This window comes from Papio anubis, chromosome 6, assembly GCF_008728515.1.
Source record: "Papio anubis isolate 15944 chromosome 6, Panubis1.0, whole genome shotgun sequence".
Taxonomy (NCBI): domain Eukaryota; kingdom Metazoa; phylum Chordata; class Mammalia; order Primates; family Cercopithecidae; genus Papio; species Papio anubis.
In genome coordinates, this window is record NC_044981.1 from 59,747,997 (window position 1) to 59,767,770 (window position 19,774).

Here is a 19,774-nt window from a genome sequence, read left to right on the forward strand (position 1 = left end):
TAGATATCATTCTCTTTGAGGGTAAAGAGTTTGGCTTGAGTACCAAAAGGTTTTGAAGCATGCTTAATAACTATGTGCTTGAAACAACCACTTGTAAAAACGAATGTAAATATGTTAATTTGTGTTTGGGATTTCAATGATCACCTCATGTATAATAGCTGGAGGAAACTACTTGGCCCTTTATCTGGTTTCTTTTCATTTATAGCCTCATCACTTTTCAAACTCAATACTGATACTGCTCAAAGCTGAGTGATGTACTGACATTTTTCACAGCAAAATAACTTTCAGAAATCTTCAGTATTCCCATACTACTAATTTTAGTAAAACATTACTATTTTATACACTTTACGTGAAATATAAAGTCAGACACAATTTCCCCATATTTACTGCCTCGCAAAATTATAAAACCAAAACAATTTGAATAGCTAAATAGAAATAAGTCCACAAAGTCATAAAATTGAACTTGGAATATTTAACTTAATGTAATTACTGTTATGAATCTGGTAAAATTAAATTGCTATACACCAAATAATTTTAGCACTGATTGTTATAATACAGACACTTTAAAAAATAAAGATTATGGCCAGGCAGGGTGGCTTACGCCTATAACCCCAGCACTTTGGGAGGCTGAGGCCAGTGGATCATGAAGTCAGGAGTTCGAGACCAGCCTTGCAACTATGGCGAAACCCTGTCTCTATTAAAAATACAAAAATTAGCCAGGAGTGGTGGCAGGTGCCTGTAATCCCAGCCACTCAGGTGGCTGAGGCAGGAGAATTGATTGAACCCAGGAGGCGGAGGTTGCAGTGACCCAAGATAGTGCCACTGCACTCCAGCCTGGGTAACAGAGCAAGACTCCATCCTTCATCTCACGAAAAAAAAAAATAGATTACAATACAGATATTACATATATAACACTCACAGGTGTATATGCATACAAATATATGATGGACATGAGGATATGAGTATTTTAAAGACTAATAATAAAATGAACATGCATGTACTCTCTACCTAGTTAGTATAAGGCATTATGAGCAACGGTGATACCTGCTTTGAGCCTTAAAAACTACTCTTTGATCTCACCTCCATTCTTACGTGGTTATTCCTGTACTGATTTTTGAGTTTCCTAGTCCTTTATTTCTTTATAATCTACCAACTATACATACACATATATATATATATACACACACACACACACACACACAAAAAAAAAAAATATATCAGAGATTACATATTGTTTAGGTTCTCCTATTTGGGGAATTTATATAATGGGGATATTTGTTTTTGACTTTCTTTTTTTCTCTTCCACGTTACTTTTTTGAGATGTAGTTGTGTTGATGTGTACAGGTGAGAGTCACTGATTTTCACTACTGCATATGTTTTTGGTGTATACAGTATACATACTACTGTAAGTGGACGTTATTGTTGTTTTTACTTTTTATATTGCAAAGATTTTTGTTATGAACCTTCCAGTACCATGTCTCCTTATATATACATCAAATAATTTCACCTAAACAGGAAAATTTTGTTGTTTTGGATATGTACATCTTCAACTTTTTAAGTGACGCCAGATGGCTTTTTAATGCAGATTTAGAAAAACTATGTATGTATTAAACTTTTCCCTGTAGTCACAATTTGCATACTTATCAGTTAACAGTAAGTAAATTCATCTAAAATGTCCCCCTTTTGTCAGGGCAAAGCATTAGTTCTTAAAAGAATACAGATGGTGTTCCTTTACTCATCAACATGGGCTTAACTAAATGTGGTCATTTGTTTTATAAGTGTATCAATAATATCCATATCAAAGAATCCAATGGATGCCTTTCAGCCCTTATTCTATTTTGTTTTTTGATTTTTAGTTTAAGTTTTAGCCCTTATACTTGCTGGACTTCACTGTAGCAAGACTGAACAGCCCCTCCTCCTCAAAACTTTGTTCCTCTGGCTTTAATGATAATAATTTTCTCGACTGTGTACTTGCCCCTCTGCCTATTTTTCTGCCTTCTATTGAATTACTTTCTTGTTAAATGTCAAATTTCCTCAGGACTTTGTTCTGGGCCTTTCTATCTCATTCTCTTCACGCTCTCCTGAGGTTGTTATGTCATCTGGCCTCACGTGTTTAAATACTACAGCCTGGAAAACTTCCTGAATCATGAATATAAGTGTGAACTTGGTAATTTCCCCTACAAGCCTCAGAAACACCTCAAACTTAAAAGTGTCCAAACTAATTATCTTGTCATTCTCCCCTAAATATTTTCTTCTCAATCTTCCCCATCTTACTGATGACCCTCACCTCCATTTAGTTGCTTAATCCAGAAGTCTGAGGCTGATGCTTGACATCTCCTTCTCACATCTTCATAGGTTTATATGTGCAAACACACAGTTTATTTCTGCATTTTCTAATAAGATTAAATAATTAGGGTGATATAAATACAGTGGTACATCTAAACCAGAGAGTGCTTGAATAGAGGAAACTATGATTAAATGAATGGAGACTGTTTCAAACTAGAAGCACATACAAATGGAGAGATCAAACAGAGGTCCAAAGGATGTTGAAAACACACAGATTAAGAGAGAGTCTTGAGTGGAGACAGATTCAGGAACAGGTCCTTCCAGATTACTGGCACTCAAGAGTTTTCCAAGGACAGGAAGATATAGATGCAGAGCTGAAAAAAAAGATGCATCAGAGTAAAAACTGGAAGAGTGGTAGGTGGGAAAAAGGGGAGTGGTGGGAAAAGAGGTTTCCTTCTGTTGGGTCGGAGTCAGTATCTGCTGCTCCGGGGAGTGAAGTCCAGTCCATGGTGTATTATTGTCTCACTAAGAAAGGCAAGGCCTGGCTGGGCAAGGTGGCTCATGCTTGTAATCCTAGCTATTTGGGAGGCTGAGGTGGATGGAATACTTGAGCTCTGGAGTTTGAGACAAGTCTGGGCAACATGGAGAAACCCATATCTACAAAAAATATAAATTAAATTAAAATAGCAGGGCATGGTGGTACATGCCTGTAGTCCCAGCTACTACGGGGGCTGAGGTAGGAAGATTGTTTGAGCCCAGGAGGTCGAGGCTGCAGTGAGCCGAGATTGCACCACTGCACTTCAGCCTGGGTGACAAAAGTGAGAACCTGCCTCAAAACAAACAAACAAACAAACAAAACAAGGCGGGTCCTCATGTAGGAATAAATTGTAAATTGAAAATGATTCTTATACGTGCAAGGAATGGGAAATAATTCTTATTGGATGAGTCTGCATCTGATAATGTGTTGACTTGTGATTAAGTGCTCTCAGCAGAACAGACACCAGATGCCCGAGTGCAAATGGTAGTCCAGCAGAATAAGCAGATGGGTGAATGAATGAATCATTTACCACATAACCTCTAGAAGGAGCAATGGATCGTAAAACATGCCAGTGAAACCTTGATGTCTCTATTACTTTGCTTATGTTTATCAGAGGTTTGGGTTTACTTTCACCAGTAAGTGGACCCCTATAAATGGCTCTTTAAGAGACTTGTATTTATTGTGCAATGATTCTCTTTTTACACATTGTTGTACAGAAAATGAGGACAGGGTAATGATTAACTTTTATCCCTATAATTTACAAAACCCAAAAGTGTTGAATGTTGTTAACTTTCTTGATTTCTTCAACGGTGTGTTTTAATTTTTTCTAATTATTTAATGTCCATTAGAAAAGTGTCTTTGAAGATCTCAAAAGTGTTGGCAAGCATTCTTTTATAGAATATCAAACATGTTTAGTGAGGTGCCATTAGATACATACAATGTCTCTAACTTGATAAGCTGGGACAAGTAATATAAGCAACCCATATTTTCTACAGATAATTGAAGTGGTTTCTTTTTTCTTTTGTTCTTCAGGAATCTCTCACAAATCCTTAAAGAGAATCCTGTTTTTATGTTTTAGACTATTAATTAAATTGTAACTTATTTTGGCTAAAGGATTTTGACGGCTAATGATTGACAGGCCTTTTTATAAAAGTGAATGTAGCAAACTAATTATTGACTTTGTAAGTCAATGTCTTGAACACACATGAAGTGCATAACACTTATCTGCTTTACCACTGTCTTTATTTCTAAATGGAATCACTAGAAAGTTTTAAGAAATTAAATTATTAAACTTCTTTACTATGTTGAAGTTATAAATTAATTTGAAAATTAAGATGAATGTTTAGATTTTTGGAGTCAGTCACTAATTCTTCAAAAATTCCAGTCCAATATAATAGTCCATGCCATCACACATCCGTTTTTAATCCTAGTGACTTACTGCATCTGAAAAAAAGGTAGCATCTTTCTAGATTTTATAATATCAACTTCTGCATATATAAAAAAATCTGATTGATTAACAATATTTATTTCTTTCCATAATTATTTTATTTCCTCTCATATTTAGCAAAGAGAATAACTGGTACCATCTGCATTTACTAGGAATTAAGATTTGGCATCCTTAACTAACTTGGACCCAAAAGCAAGAGTCCAGGCACTGAAAAGTGTAAGCAATTAAAGAACTACCAAGAAAGTGTTTTTCTACCACCAGAGAGAGGGATTTACTCTCAGACCTTGAAAGTTATCATCATTTATGGTCATCAGGGGAAGCAGAGTTTTCCACACCCCAGGCACAAAACTGAAAGTGTCTAACTGTTTCATTCTCTTCTCACATACTGAGCTCTGGGTTATTTTGTTAAAGGAAGCATTAAACAACCTGTCAGCACATATACATTGGATTAGGGACTTTTATCATATGGAGGGGCTCTGGCCAGTTCAGAAAGACATTATTGGAAACTTAGAGGTGAGAGCATAAATGTAACTGAACACTTTTTGGCTCAAGGAATCAACTATCGTTCTTTTCTTTAGTGTTTTATATTACAAACCTGTTGTTTTTAATTTTCTGAGCACTAACAACCCACTGTGCTTAAACAGCTCTTAATCAGAACACAATGATTAGATAGTTAGAGCCTGCATGATACTTAGATATTCAGAGGAGTTGCATTGCCTAGAAACAGGTTCAGAAGGCTGAATTTCCTATCTTTCTTTTTCTGATTCATCATATGAGCTCTCTGTAAGTTTTATCATCTAGATACCTCTTTTTTTTTTTTTTTTTTTTTTTTTTTTGAGATGGAGTCTCCCTCTGTCGCCCAGGCTGGAGTACAGTGGCGTGATCTTGGCTCGCTGCAAGTTCCGCCTCCTGGGTTCACGCCATTCTCCTGCCTCAGCCTCCCCAGTAGCTGGGACTACAGGCACCTGCCACCAATCCTGGCTATTTTTTTGCATTTTTAGTAGAGAGGGGGGGTTTCACCGTGTTAGCCAGGATAGTCTTGATCTCCTGACCTTGTGATCTGCCCGCCTCAGCCTCCCAAAGTGCTGGGATTACAGGCGTGAGCCACTGCACCTGGCCTATCATCTAGATACATTTTATAGTTTGTATCAGTCATCTGGTATATAGCAATATAAGTGTATGTCTCACATATTCTAGCACACACACATACACACATAGTTACTGTGACACTGTAACAGTATAAGAAAAGAATAAAAAAAGCAATGAGGGGCTGACATAAAATCTTTCAACTATAGCATATTTAACAAGGAGGGAAAACCTGCTTAGCTGGCTGCCTTTTTAATTTCAAGGTAACTTTATTGGTCCAAATACTGAATGGTTCTCCGAATTTGATTATAACAAATGTCCAGATGCCTTACATCACAAGATAGATGTCAAGTTTTTTAGTGAGATAATCCTTTAGTAAAGGCCTATGTTTCAGACAAGGTTTTAGGAGAAAAACTCTTTAGCAATATAGTCAATTATCATCATCATCTCTCTGAAATTTCAAAACTCTGTCCTCCCTTACATAACAACCTCTCTGCCTTATTAACAAGCTTCTAGAGAAATAACCTAAAACCACTCTGTTGCTTCTTCTGGTTCATTTAGTCCTCCTCACAATATTACAATTTGATTTTTGTTAACATTTTTCTCCAGAAACTGGTGGTTGACCTTTTGTAACATTGGTGTTCAACAGATGCTTCTTTTGGAAACTGTTTCTATCTTTGGTTCTTGTGACATTTTTTTCCTTTGTCTACTGCCAGCCTCCCTATTACTTAACTAATTTGGCATGTACCTCTTTCTTAGCCTAGTTCTTGATTGTTGATTCCCAATTCTCAGCCCTCTTTTATCTTTAATCTTCAAAATCAATTCAATCAGTTATTGTGGCTTCCACTATCTCCTGTGCAGACTCCCACAGCCATATGTTAATGATCTTTTGTGAACCGAAGGTCCATATTTCAAATGACTCGTGCATCACAACATTCCACTAATAGGAATGATATTCAGCAGGAACACACAACAGACTGATGGATTCGTGGTGATGGCAAGCCAGTTGTTAAATATTTGAAAATCATTTCTGCCCCAAAGCGACTGTATTAGTCCGTTCTCACATTGCTAATAAAGACATACCCGAGACTGGGTAATTTATAAAGGAAAGAGGTTTAATTGACTCACAGTCCCACATGACTAGTGAGGCCTCACAATCACAGTGGAAGGCAAATGTGGAGAAAAGTCATGTCTTACATGACATCAGACAAGAGCTTGTGTAGGGGAACCCCCATTTATAAAACCATCAGATCTCCTAAGACTTATTTACTACCAGGAGAACAGTATGCGGGAAACTACCCTCATGATTCAATATCTCCACCTGGCCCCATCCTTGACACATGGAGATTATTACAACTCAAGGTGAGATTTAGGTAGGGACACAGCCAAAGCATATCACCAACTCAAATGCAATGATGAACCTGCCATTTTCCCTATAAATAATCCTAGATTCATTCCCCATTTTAAGAATGGGACTATAAATTCTATGGTTACATAAGCCAACCTGGTCATTAAAATTCCAAACTTTCTATATTTTTTTAACCAATAATTATGTTTCAGTTCAATAGCATTCATAGTTATTCTCCCACCCTTATTGCCAAAATATCTTTTTTGTTTAATTATTCTGAATAAACCTGACTTTGCCATTTCTTACAATGTAGTCCTAACCCTTCCAGTTGTACACTTCAGTTGCTATCAGAGTGAATATAGCATGAGGACAATTCCTACCCAAACTTCTTAAGTGGCTCCCCCATTTAAGAAGTATGTAATGTATAGTATGGCATCAATATGTAAATATATACTATTCTGCCTTTTACATAGGATTCATTATTCTCTGGCTCCCACTCACCTATCCAAAATCAAGTCTTCTTTCTGCTTACTTCATATCAAACTCCATGTCTACATAATAATAAATTATGTCTACTCCACCTCCCCCTCCCTCAGGCCCTTCCATTACCTAAGCCCGTGTATATGTAATATTGCCCCTGTCTGCAATGACAGCCTACATATTATTTATCAGGCAGACACTTGATCTTTCTTCAAATCTCTAATTACAGACTCCCCTACTTCTTCAGGGAGGTTAGAAGACATCTTTTTCTATCTTTCTATTTGCTTCTGCATGTGTTTATATTTATAACAAAGTAAATGCTCAGCTATATTTATATTCAGGTGTAGCTAATTGAGTCTTGAGAAATTATATTCAATTAATGTATGCTCAATTAAATTTGGTTCCATATTAAAATTTATCTTTTATTTGGAAAAAATATAGCTATGAAAGAAGAGGACAAATGTAAATTATTAAAGGTTGTATTTATGTTTCTTTCATTCTTTAACTGAGATCTCTATTTAAAAGCTGTTCATTGAGCTCCAACTATGTGACAGGAACTGTCCTTGCCTTGGTGTATAAAAAAGTAAACAAAACATATTTTTTACTATTATGGAGCTTATAGAATGGTTTTATTTATGAAAATGTCAATGAAGCACATTAATGTTATAGAAAAAGTCACATATATCTGTTTAATGATCAATAAATATACTGCTAATGGAGTAAATCTGAATCTATATCTCTGCATGTTTACAGATAGAGAATTATCTTATTTTATTAAAAGCATATGTATCACATCAAATATGCTCGTGAATTTTGTTTTATGTATATTTTTGTTTTATTTTATCTTGTATATTATGGAGTCATGATATTTATAGTAAGTAGATGTATGTGTATCAATTTGCATTATTTGTGGGACTTTGAAACAATAGCATTTTATATTTCCAATAATATAAAAATAGTATGTTCAAATAGGTAAAGCGCAATGGTAAATATAATAAGGGAAAAGATTAATAAACGTAATAAGCTACTGGTATACTTAACAAACAACCTTAAATTTTTAAAGCAATTTGCTGCAATGACATAAAATGGAACCAAATAATAGCATTTAAGTCAGCTTTCAAGCTATTTTCCTAAAATATAGCTTAATAACGAAGACAATAAGCTAATTATCTAAATGGAAATTTAGAGAGTGGGCTGGCATGTGTGCAAAACTCTGTAGTAAACATTCTCGCATTTTAGCAATCTCATATGAAACAGAGACTGGGGATGGTCTTCCAATTCCATTTCTCATACTACATTTTTGGTGTGTTATTAAGGAAATCCATTGAAATATCCAGTGAAAATCACTGTCTTAGTGGTGTATGAATCACACATGCTAAATCATATTCAGAAATGTAATACACATACTATAGCCATAAGATGGAAAAACAAACTGACATTGGAGCAATTTTTAAATGAGAACAGTAAACTTCTATTATACGTTGGTATGATAGATAAAAATGTATGTTAGATGTTAGTAGAATCACTCAAAAACTTTTTCGAAACCATGCAGATGACCCCACTAGCCAGAAAATATTTCCAAAGTTTTTCTTTTTCATTTTTCAATATGATGACATAATTAATATTTTAAAACATCTATAGAAATACCTGAATTTTCTCATGAAGGTCTGGAAATCCACCAATAAAGACAGATCCTGATTTTGGCAGGGGTTTTCCAAGTACATGATTGATAGACTCACATGTTTGTGTATTCCTCCCTATAATAGTCAGTTCAGCTTTACATGGATCCAATTCTTGCCTGTAACCATTTAAGAAAGAAATGTATGGTTTTATCATGAGTCATATAAACATTTGTGTGATGAATTAATTAAGCTATTATCAAAAGAATAATTTAAGTAAACAGATTATTTCACAATAAAACAAAGCCAGAAATAGATTAATCTGTTATACATTAGAAATCCTTAATGCTTTAAGTACATAAATACAAAGTTACAGTTTGACAAAACAACAAATTATAGCAATCAACTAATGAAATAAATAAATCCTGATAAACAGATCTTTCTCAATTGTAACTGAAACAATTATGGATTATAATATTCCATTTTAGCTTTTTACATTATTAAATGTTCTGTATGAGTGAAAAATATTAAAAAGAATCAAATTTCAATGTTGTCATACAATGTATATATATATTTAGGTGGAAAATAGATATATTGCAGACAGTAATTAGTTGTAGAAATATAAATTATTTCAACAAGCAAAGCACAGAAAAATTAACAAATGAATAAATCAAATATAACCTAATCAGGAAGATCAGAGTAATAATTTACATATGCCCATTCTTTTAGAAAGATGAAAACAACAAAATAGTTTGTCAATACTTTAACATGTAGATATGCATGTGTCATTTACTCTAGCCACATGTTTAACTGTTTATTCCAGAGGTTGACAAACTATACCCTTAGGCAAATCTTGCCTGCCATCTCTAAGTAAATAAAGTTTAATTGGCACACAGCCACATGTTTCTTTACATAGAGTCTATGGGTTTTTTAATAACAGAATTGAATAATTGAAATGAGACTTTATGTCCCAAAAGGCCAAAAATATTTACGATCTAACCCTTATAGAAAAAGTTGGTAGATCCACTACCTATTCACCAAGCAAGCTTTATCATAATCTTTTTCAAAATAATAGTACACATATAATAAAAGACACCTACATAGCATCCAACTATCAATGTCATTCTATTCCATGAGTATGTAACATTCTGGTTTTCATATATTTATACTGAATCATGGCATACATAATAAAGAGGGTAAAGGATAAAGCTGTATAAAATATTATATTGTGAACATATTCAAGTAACCACTACCTAGGACAAAAGGCACAAAATTACAACCTAGACCACCCCACCCCAACATACACACATATGCACACATATGCACAGACACACACACACATTCACTCTCTCACAACTCCTCTATCTTAATTCAACATCATGTTTTTGAGATATATATTTTTGAATTGAATAGTTTATTTATTTTCAAGATATATAATCAGACACTTTACAAATTATTCTAATGTTGGTATACTGTGAAATTTTAAATTTTTGAGCTATGAATAGTGCTGCTATAGACATGCTTGTATGTATTGTTTCATGTGCAGAAATGTGCATTTCTGTTGAGCATTTAACAAAAAAGTACTTAGAGTTCTATGTTCAGTATATGTGCTCTACTGGTTATATATTTTGCAAGGATTTTCTTTTTACCTTTGGTGTCTTACAATTTTACTTTTTTAATGGTGCTTTTTAATAATCAGTAGTTTTTCATCTTAATTTATATCAATAGATCAATCTTTTCCTTAATAATTAGTATTTTGTTGTTGTTCCTGACTTACTCCATTTTTGAAAATATGTTTTACTATTGACATTTAGATCTACAATCCACCTGAGATTGGTTTTTATATAGTCCCAAATATGTTTCAGTTTTTATTTTTTCTTTATGGAAATCCAATTGACTCTGTAACATGAGTAGAAGAAAACTATCAGGCCGGGCGCGGTGGCTCAAGCCTGTAATCCCAGCACTTTGGGAGGCCGAGACGGGCGGACGAGGTCAGGAGATCGAGACCATCCTGGCTAACACGGTGAAACCCCGTCTCTACTAAAAAAATACAAAAAAAACTAGCCGGGCGAAGTGGCGGGTGCCTGTAGTCCCAGCTACTCGGTAGGCTGAGGCAGGAGAATGGCGGGAACCCGGGAGGCGGAGCTTGCAGTGAGCTGAGATCCGGCCACAGCACTCCAGCCTGGGCAACAGAGCGAGACTCCGTTTCAAAAAAAAAAGAAAAAAGAAAACTATCCATTCTCCACTGTTCTACAGTATCACTTCTGTCATAAATCATGCCCACATATATGTAGGTGTGTTTCTAGACTCTCTTTTCTGTTCCACTGGTCAATTTTTCTGTCTTTGTACCAATACATCAATGTCTTAAGACTTACTCTAAAAGTACAGTATTTAATACACAGTAGAGTAAGCCATCCTACTTCATTTTTTCCCCTTAACATTGTTTTGGCTGTAAGGTATGTGTGTGTGTGTGTGCACGCATGGGTGTGCGTGTGCATGTGTGTTCGTGGGCTCTCTCTCTTTTATTGGTTCATATTTCTACCTTTGTGTCAATATTACATTGCCTGATACTGATACTGCCTAATGCTAACGCTTTGTAAGTTTAGATATTTTGTACAGTAAATTATCTTACTTTGCTCAGTTTTTTTTTTAATTGAGATAATTAAATATCCTTTTCTTTCTCTCTTAAGTGTGATGAATTATGTTTGCTGGCTTTCAAAAGTTTGGATGTATTCTTGGAGTAAGTTTAACTTGGTTATGACATAATGGCTTTCTTATATAATGCTGGATTTACTTTTCCATCTATTAAGGAATTTTTACATACAGTTAATAAAGGATAGACCTTTCAATTTCTTTTTAAAATATTTTTTATTATACTTTAAGTTCTAGAGTACGTGTGCACAATGTACAGGTTTGTTACATATGTATACATGTGCCATGTTCTGTGTAAGCAAACTATTAAACTCATATTTACATTTAGGTATATTCTAATGTCCTCCACATCCCATCCCACCAGAGTTCAGCCGTGTGATGTTCCTCTCCTATGTCCAAGGTTCTTTATTGTTCAATTCCCCAACTCTATGAAATGAGAACATGCAGTGTTTTTTGTCTCTTGTGATAGCTATTGACAATGATGATTTCCATTTTATCCATGTCCCTACAAAGGACATGAACTCATCATTTTTATGGCTAGTATTCCAAGGTGTATATAGCCACATTTTCTTAATCCACTATCATTGATGGACATTTGGGTTGGTTCCAAGTTCTTGCTATTGTGAGTAGTGCCACAATAAACATAATGCAGGTGCACGGTTCTTGGAGCAGCATGGATTTATAATCTTTTGGGTATATACCTAGTAATGGCATGGCTGGGTCAAAATGGTATTTCTAGTTCTAGATCCTTGAGGAATCGCTTCTTTCACACTGTCTCCACAATGGTTCAACTAGTATACAGTCCCACCAACAGTGTAAGTGTTCCTATTTTCCACATCCTCTTCAGCACCTGTTGTTTCCTGACTTTTTAATGATCGCCATTCTAACTGGAGATGGTATCTCATTGTGATTTTGATTTACATTTCTCTGATGTCCAGTGATTATGAGCATTTTTTCATGTGTCTGTTGGCTGCATAAATGTCTTCTTTTGAGAACTGTCTGCTCATATCCTTTGCCCACTTGTTGATGGGTTTTTTTTTTTTTTTTTTTTTTTAAATTTGTTTGAGTTCTTGTAGATTCTGGATATTAGCCCTTTGTCAGATAAATGGATTGCAAAATTTTTCTCCCATTCTGTAGGTTGCCTGTTCGCTCTGATGGTAGTTTCTTTTGCTGTGCAGAAGTTCTTTAGTTTAATTAGATCCAATTTGTCAATTTTGACTTTGGTTGCCATTGCTTTTGGTGTTTTAGATATGAAGGCCTTGCCCATGCCTATGTCCTGAATGGTATTATCTAGGTTTTCTTCTAGGGTTTTTATGGTTTTAGGTCTAACATTTAAGTCTTTAATCCGTCTTGAATTAATTTTTGTAAAACACATAAGGAAGTGATCCAGTTTCAGCTTTCTACATATGGCTAGCCAGGTTTCCCAGCACCATTTGTTAAATAGGGAATCCTTTCCCCATTTCTTGCTTTTGTCAGGTTTGACAAAGATCAGATAGTTGTAGATGTGTGGTATTAATTCTGCAGGCTCTGTTCTGTTCCATTGGTCTATATCTCTGTTTTGGTACCTGTACCATGCTGTTTTGGTTACTGTAGCCTTGTAGTATAATTTGAAATCAGGTAGTGTGATGCCTCCAGCTTTGATCTTTTGGCTTAGGATTGACTTGGCAATGTGGGTTCTTTTTTTGGTTCCATATGAATTTTAAAGTAGCTTTTTCCAATTCTGTGAAGAAAGTCCCTGGTAGCTTGATGGGGATGGCACTGAATCTATAAATTACCTTGGGCAGTATGGCCATTTTCACAATATTGATTCTTCCTATCCATGAGCATGTAATGTTCTTCCATTTGTTTGTATCCTTTTTTATTTCCTTGAACAGTGGTTTGTAGTTCTCCTTGAAGAGGTCCTTCACATCCATTGTAAGTTGGATTCCTAGGTATTTTATTCTCTTTGAGTGAACTCATGATTGGGCTCTCTGCTTGTCTTTTATTGGTGTATAAGAATGCTTGTGATTTTTGCACATTGATTTTGTATCTTGAGACTTTGCTGAAGTTTCTTATCAGCTTAAGGAGATTTTGGGCTGAGACAATGGGGTTTTCTAAATAATATACAATCATGTCATCTGCAAACAGGGACAATTTGACTTCCTCTTTTCCTAATTGAATACTCTTTATTTCTTTATCTTGCCTGATTGCCCTGGCCAGCACTTCCAACACTACATTGCATAGGAGTGGTGAGAGAGGGCATCCCTGTCTTGTGCCAGTTTTCAAAGGGAATGCTTCTAGTTTTTGCCCATTCAATATGATATTGGCTGTGGGTTTGTCATAAATAGCTCTTATTATTTTGAGATGTGTACAATCAATACTTAATTTATTGAGAGTTTTTAGCATGAAGAGCTGTTGAATTTTGTCAAAGGCCTTTTCTGCATCTATTGAGATAATCATGTGTTTTTTGTCTTTGGTTCTGTTTATATGCTGGATTATGTTTATTGATTTGCATATGTTGAACCAGCCTTGCATCCCAGGGATGAAGCCCACTTGATCATGGTGGATAAGCTTTTTGATGTGCTGCTGGATTCGGTTTGCCAGTATTTTATTGAGGATTTTTGCGTCGATGTTCATCTGGGATATTAGTCTAAAATTCTCTTTTTTTGTTGTGTCTCTGCCAGACTTTGGTATCAGGATGATGCTGGCCTCATAAAATGAGTTAAGGAGGATTCCCTCTTTTTCTATTGATTGGAATAGTTTCAGAAGGAATGGTACCAGCTCCTCCTTGTAGCTCTGGTAGAATTCATCTGTGAATCCGTCTGGTCCTGGACTTTTTTTGGTTGGTAGGCTATTAATTATTGCCTCAATTTCAGAGCCTGTTATTGGTCTATTCAGAGATTCAATTTCTTCCTGGATTGGTCTTGGGAGAGTGTATGTGTTGAGGAATTTATCCATTTCTTCTAGATTTTGTAGTTTATTTTCGTAGAGGTGTTTATAGTATTCTCCGATGGTAGTTTGCATTTCTGTGGGATCGGTGGAGATATCTCCTTTATCATTTTTTATTGCATCTATTTGATTCTTGTCTCTTTTCTTCTTTATTAGTCTTGCTAGCAATCCTTGTACTGCTCTGGTAAAATTTTAGTATCAAGGCTATGCTTTCCTCACATTCAGAAAGATTGTGTTACATTGATGTTATATCTACTCTTTTATGTATGATAGAATTCACTGGTATAGCCTACTGGGCCTGAAATTTTCTTTGCATTTTCTTTGTGGAGATGACAAATATGGATTACATGTATTTAGTTGACATAAATTATCTATGATCATGTTTATTTTATCACATGGTATTTTTTCTAGGAATTTTTAATCTAAAATTTCAAAGTTATTGGCAAAAATGTTTCATAATTTCCTTTGATTATATTGGTATTTGTTTTGGAACTCCCATGTCTGCCATTTTTTGGTATGATATTTGGCTAATTGTGTTCTTCTTAATTTTGTTTTGTAAATCAATGTTGGTAGAAAGCAGAAAATATCAAAGAACACACTTTTGGCACTGTTGATATTCTCCATTCTCTGTTTTCTGCTTCATTAACTTCTGCTCTTTATGATTTCCTTCCTTTAACTTTCTCTGTGCTTAACTTACTCTTTTGTTTCTAGGGATTTTAATCTATCATGAACTTTCAGGATACAAAATTTGTTCTAAACATAAATTTAGCTGTATTCAACAAGTTCTATTTTTCATTATTATCTGTTCGAAATATTTTCTAATTTCCTTTGTGATTTTTTTCTTTGGCCTCAATGCTATTTAGAATTGCATTGTCAAATTCACAAATATACAGGTATTTTTCTGGTCATTTTTTAATATTCTAATTTTAGCTCAAAACATTTGAGCTAAAATTTGTCCAGAAAATATTATCTTTTAACTTTTAATAATTGTATAGGTTTTTAATAATAGGTATTGAAGATAGATGCCAGGAAAGGCCAAGTAACTGCTGAACACTATAAAGATGTGGCTGACCTACACTGATATTATTTGCATGGTTACCACATTATTACACAGCAAGTTTCAAACTTGAACACGTGTTAGGAGACAGAAGGAGAGTCATTAAATAGGTCAATCCTGTAAATGATTCTCTTTTAATTCTTTGAAATATGTTGATTCAGGCTGCATAGCCCAGCATGTGGTCAATTTTAAGAATATTTTCATGACACTGGAAAGTCTGTTGTTGGGTGAAGTGTTTTTGATATGTGAATATTGTCAGGTTTTACGCGCGCGCACACACCCACACACACATACACACACACCCCACAAATATACACACATTCCAACACATCTATCCAGGTTTATAATACATTTAGAATAAATATAATGAAACAGTGAAATCATGTCTATGATGTATGCACCTTTTTTCTTCTTGAGAAAATATTTACACATATTCTTTGCATCCTCCTATCTACATCATAATATAAATCTCATAGACCTAAGACCAGGTATGGTCATGCAGCCAACTTTGGGGCTTTGATAAAGAAACCTTTGACAGTTTTTTGAAAATATCAATGATATTCCCTATTTTAAGAATATGGGAGAAAAAAAATTGTTCAACATTTTTAGAAACCACTAGATATTCTTGGATTCTGTATTTAGAAGCAAACTAGAAGCTTTCTGGGTTAATTACTTCTTACAATTCAACTGTTAAAAATATCTGAGGGAGAATATAGCTTCCAGGAAGCTATTCATTAAATGATAAAAATAAAAAAGCACAACTGCTTTAATAATTCTCTAAAATTTAATGTTTGGAAAAAGAGTTTGTACTGTTTTATGATATTAAAATAGCAATAATAATTATTCACGAACACTTTGTTCACAAACTCATTTCTTATAAATGAAACACCTTAATATATCAAACATATTTATTTGATCTTTGGTTATGACAACTGAAAGACTAACATAAAACAATATATATGAACTCTATGTTTTCTTTCCTTACTATACAAGCAATATAAACTCATTATAAAATTTTAAAAAAATAAACAAAGTTACCCAACATCCATACTTGGCTTTTATAATCATATCAATTATTATATCAATTGACCTAAAATATAGGATAATAACTATATATCTGGATTTATTTTCTGGTTTTCACCATTTTCTCTTATATGACTATATCACTATTTAAGTGAATCCTATTATTGGATATTTAGTTTATTTTTTGAAATTTAGAATCACACCACAATTACGTAGTAATTAATACTCGGGAAGTCATCTCACTCTTGTTTAGTTATTTTCTCGTAAGGAGAATTTATTCACTAGAGGTGAATTGTTGAATCAAATTATAAGTAATTTTAATGATTTATCATCAAATTTCTGGCCTGCTCTGCAAACTTTGTACCTTTTCATCTAACACCTACAATTACATAAACCAATTCCCTGAAATAAATCTTTTAATATAAGTTTTCTGTTAGTTCTGTTTCTCTGGTAAGACCCTGGCTGAGATTTTGGTAACCGGAGTATGAAGAGTATCAAGATGACTGAATTTTTTTAGTCATTGTACAAAAATATCTCTTATATTTTCTTATTTGAAGCTGTATTAATGCTGATGGAGTATACAATTTGACTTTTTAATTGGAACTGGTGCTGATAATAGTTTCTGTTAAAATCTCAATTCATGTCTTTCTCAACTAGTATTAGCTAAATGGAATTCAGTTCCTTGAGATTTTCTGCATGAACAGCAATGGATCAGGTGATTAGCCTTTGACTATCAATTCTGAGCTAGAGAATTGCTATGATTTTTGAAATAAATAAATGAACAGAAGAAAAAGGGTTTGCAGAAAGTTAATATATCATGGGGGAAATTATAGATATATTGCATTTGAGGTTTTTCCTTGAACTTAGGATTTTTATTATTTTAGAGAATTTCTATTCATTGTCACAGAAGGTAGCTTCACCATCGGGAATACTATTATCTATATAATAATTGTGCAGGTTTTCGTCTTTGGATAAGTATGGGAATTTTTCTTTCATACTTAAAATTCTTCATGGTTATTCTTGTTTTCAAAGATATTATCATATCTGAAATAAATTATCCATTGTAAATGAAAACAAGAATGGCACATCATCTTTTCTCATACATATATTCAGAGAGCTGGCAGCTATGTTACAGGAAGATGAAAGGTAAGCATGCCTCCATTATAACTACGTAGGCCATCAGGTTTTCTTTGCCATCGATGCAATTCTAATATTTCATGTAGCAGGTTATTTTATTCAAGAGACACACTTTTTAACAGCAGTCGTATCTTTCCCCTTAGGCTTATTAGAGCAGAGGCAAGCCTGTGCTGATTGTGCTCGATTGAATCTAACATGAATTGACTGAACACAGAAAAACAGTCTTACAACATTATTGCTTAGCATTTGCTGATGAACAGTTTGCTTAGTTCACCATGCAGTGTAAATTTTTTCCATCAAGGCTTTTGAAATGCTTTTTCTAAAATCAGCACGGAGGGTGCTTTAAAGGTCAAATGAGCAGAATAGTTTTTCTTTTTTGCATAATTGTATGTAAAACTCTCTTGAAGACCACTGGTGTTTGAACTACCTTTCATTGTTCTTCCAAACTTTCAGTGATTGTTCAGGTTTGTCATTTGGACTTACATAATAGCAATCATTAACTACTCTCCACTAAGTAGAACATGGAAGAAAAGTTTAGTGAGCTGTAAATTCTATCCATTAAGTTTATGTATTCAGAGTAGATGCCAGGAAAGGTCAAGTAACTGCTGAACACCATAGAGATGAGGGTGACCTACTGTGATATTATTCACATGGCTACTGTATCATTACACGGCAAGTTCTAAACTTGCACAGGTGTTAGCAAAGACTGAGGGGAAGATGAAATAGGCAAATTCTGTAGACAAATATTCAAAAAGGCAAAACATAGCAAAATTCCATCATAATGGAAATCAACTCTGTCATCTGATCATTTCTGAGCATTAAGATGGTCAAGCTTCAGAAATTACTGACTCGAACCTTAAGCTTAACAAAATTGTTCTTAATTGAAAGCAATAAACCTTCCTGTAGAAACTGAGTTTGTGTGTATCTACTTTGTTATCATATTTGCATTAAATAGTAATTGATTCAATCAGTCGTAAAAATATAAAGAAAACAGTATGAAATAAAAACAAATTCACCCTCTTAAGGAAGATTCAGGCCTGTAAGTTGGCTATTCACACAAATAGAAATAAAAACTATAAGCATCAACTTAGATTTTTGATTAAGACACACTTTTTAATTGATAACATGATAGTTGTACATATTTATGGGGTACATGTGATTTTTGGGGCCATATTTTTATCTTATCAAATTATCCCATATATCCACAGATATTTTATATTTAAATGAATATAAAATACATTCATTAGCTTAAAAATACTTATTAAACTCCAACTACAAATTGATTTTTAAAGGGAGTTAAACAGATATAGTGGATATTTCTGTCAGGGAGACTCATTCAATTCTCACAATATTTATTCAAGTAATTTCCACAGGTGACATGGAATTGTCCCCAGATTCCACTGTGTCTTGTCATATCTCTGAAAAACTTAAAATGAACTTCTTCACTTAAAACTTTGAATGGTAGACTATTGTCAAAACAATTAAATCTAAACATGTTCATTTGGAATTCAAGCCCCCATGTTTCCAATTTAGACTTTTCTTATTTGGTTATCTATATCTATGACAGCTCTGCAACAGAAATTTTATGGTTTACTCGGTCAGTCTCTTAGTTATCTTAAGATCTCCACTTGTCTTTGAATTCTTCTCGCCCTTTGCTGAATCTCGTTTCCCTACTTGCCATGGTTTTTATTTTACCAACTTATATATTACTTATAATTAAGACCTTATCTAACATCCACCTATTACCTAAAAAGTTTCTAGTATATGCAGTCTTAGTGATCTCTTTAAGGTCTATCACCATTAAAATGTGCCACACATTTTCAAATTCAATTACATATTGATTTCTCCTTTTATGTGATTGTATATTTCTACTTTGTTTGTCCAGTGAAAAAATAACCACTCAATTGGCAGAGTTATGATTTATCCATCTTTGATTTCTTTATAAAATTTAGGCCTTTGACTAAGGACTTAGAAAATAAAATTTTGAGTTTTAGTTGATAGGAATAACTGTGTTCCTAGAAATGTACCAAATATTCCCTTCTATCCTAAATAAATGTGTTTCTAAGGTAGTGACCTTTTCATTCGCAGGAAGCCATCAATTTGCCAGGTGCTTAAATGGCACCTCCTTCAACCACAGATTGGTTCTGGTCTCTATGTTAGGATCAGATCATTC

The 19,774-nt window shown here is 34.1% G+C and overlaps 1 protein-coding gene across 1 annotated transcript in view; it reads right to left on the bottom strand.

Annotated features, from left to right (window-relative positions):
- The window catches only part of LOC103883754 (protein eyes shut homolog), a 331,946-nt gene that overhangs the window by 82,358 nt on the left and 229,814 nt on the right, over positions 1-19,774 (bottom strand). The window contains exon 8 of the mRNA XM_021936790.2: positions 8,833-8,983. Coding sequence (XP_021792482.2) covers positions 8,833-8,983 — 151 coding nt within the window. The remainder of the gene's footprint in view (positions 1-8,832; positions 8,984-19,774) is intronic.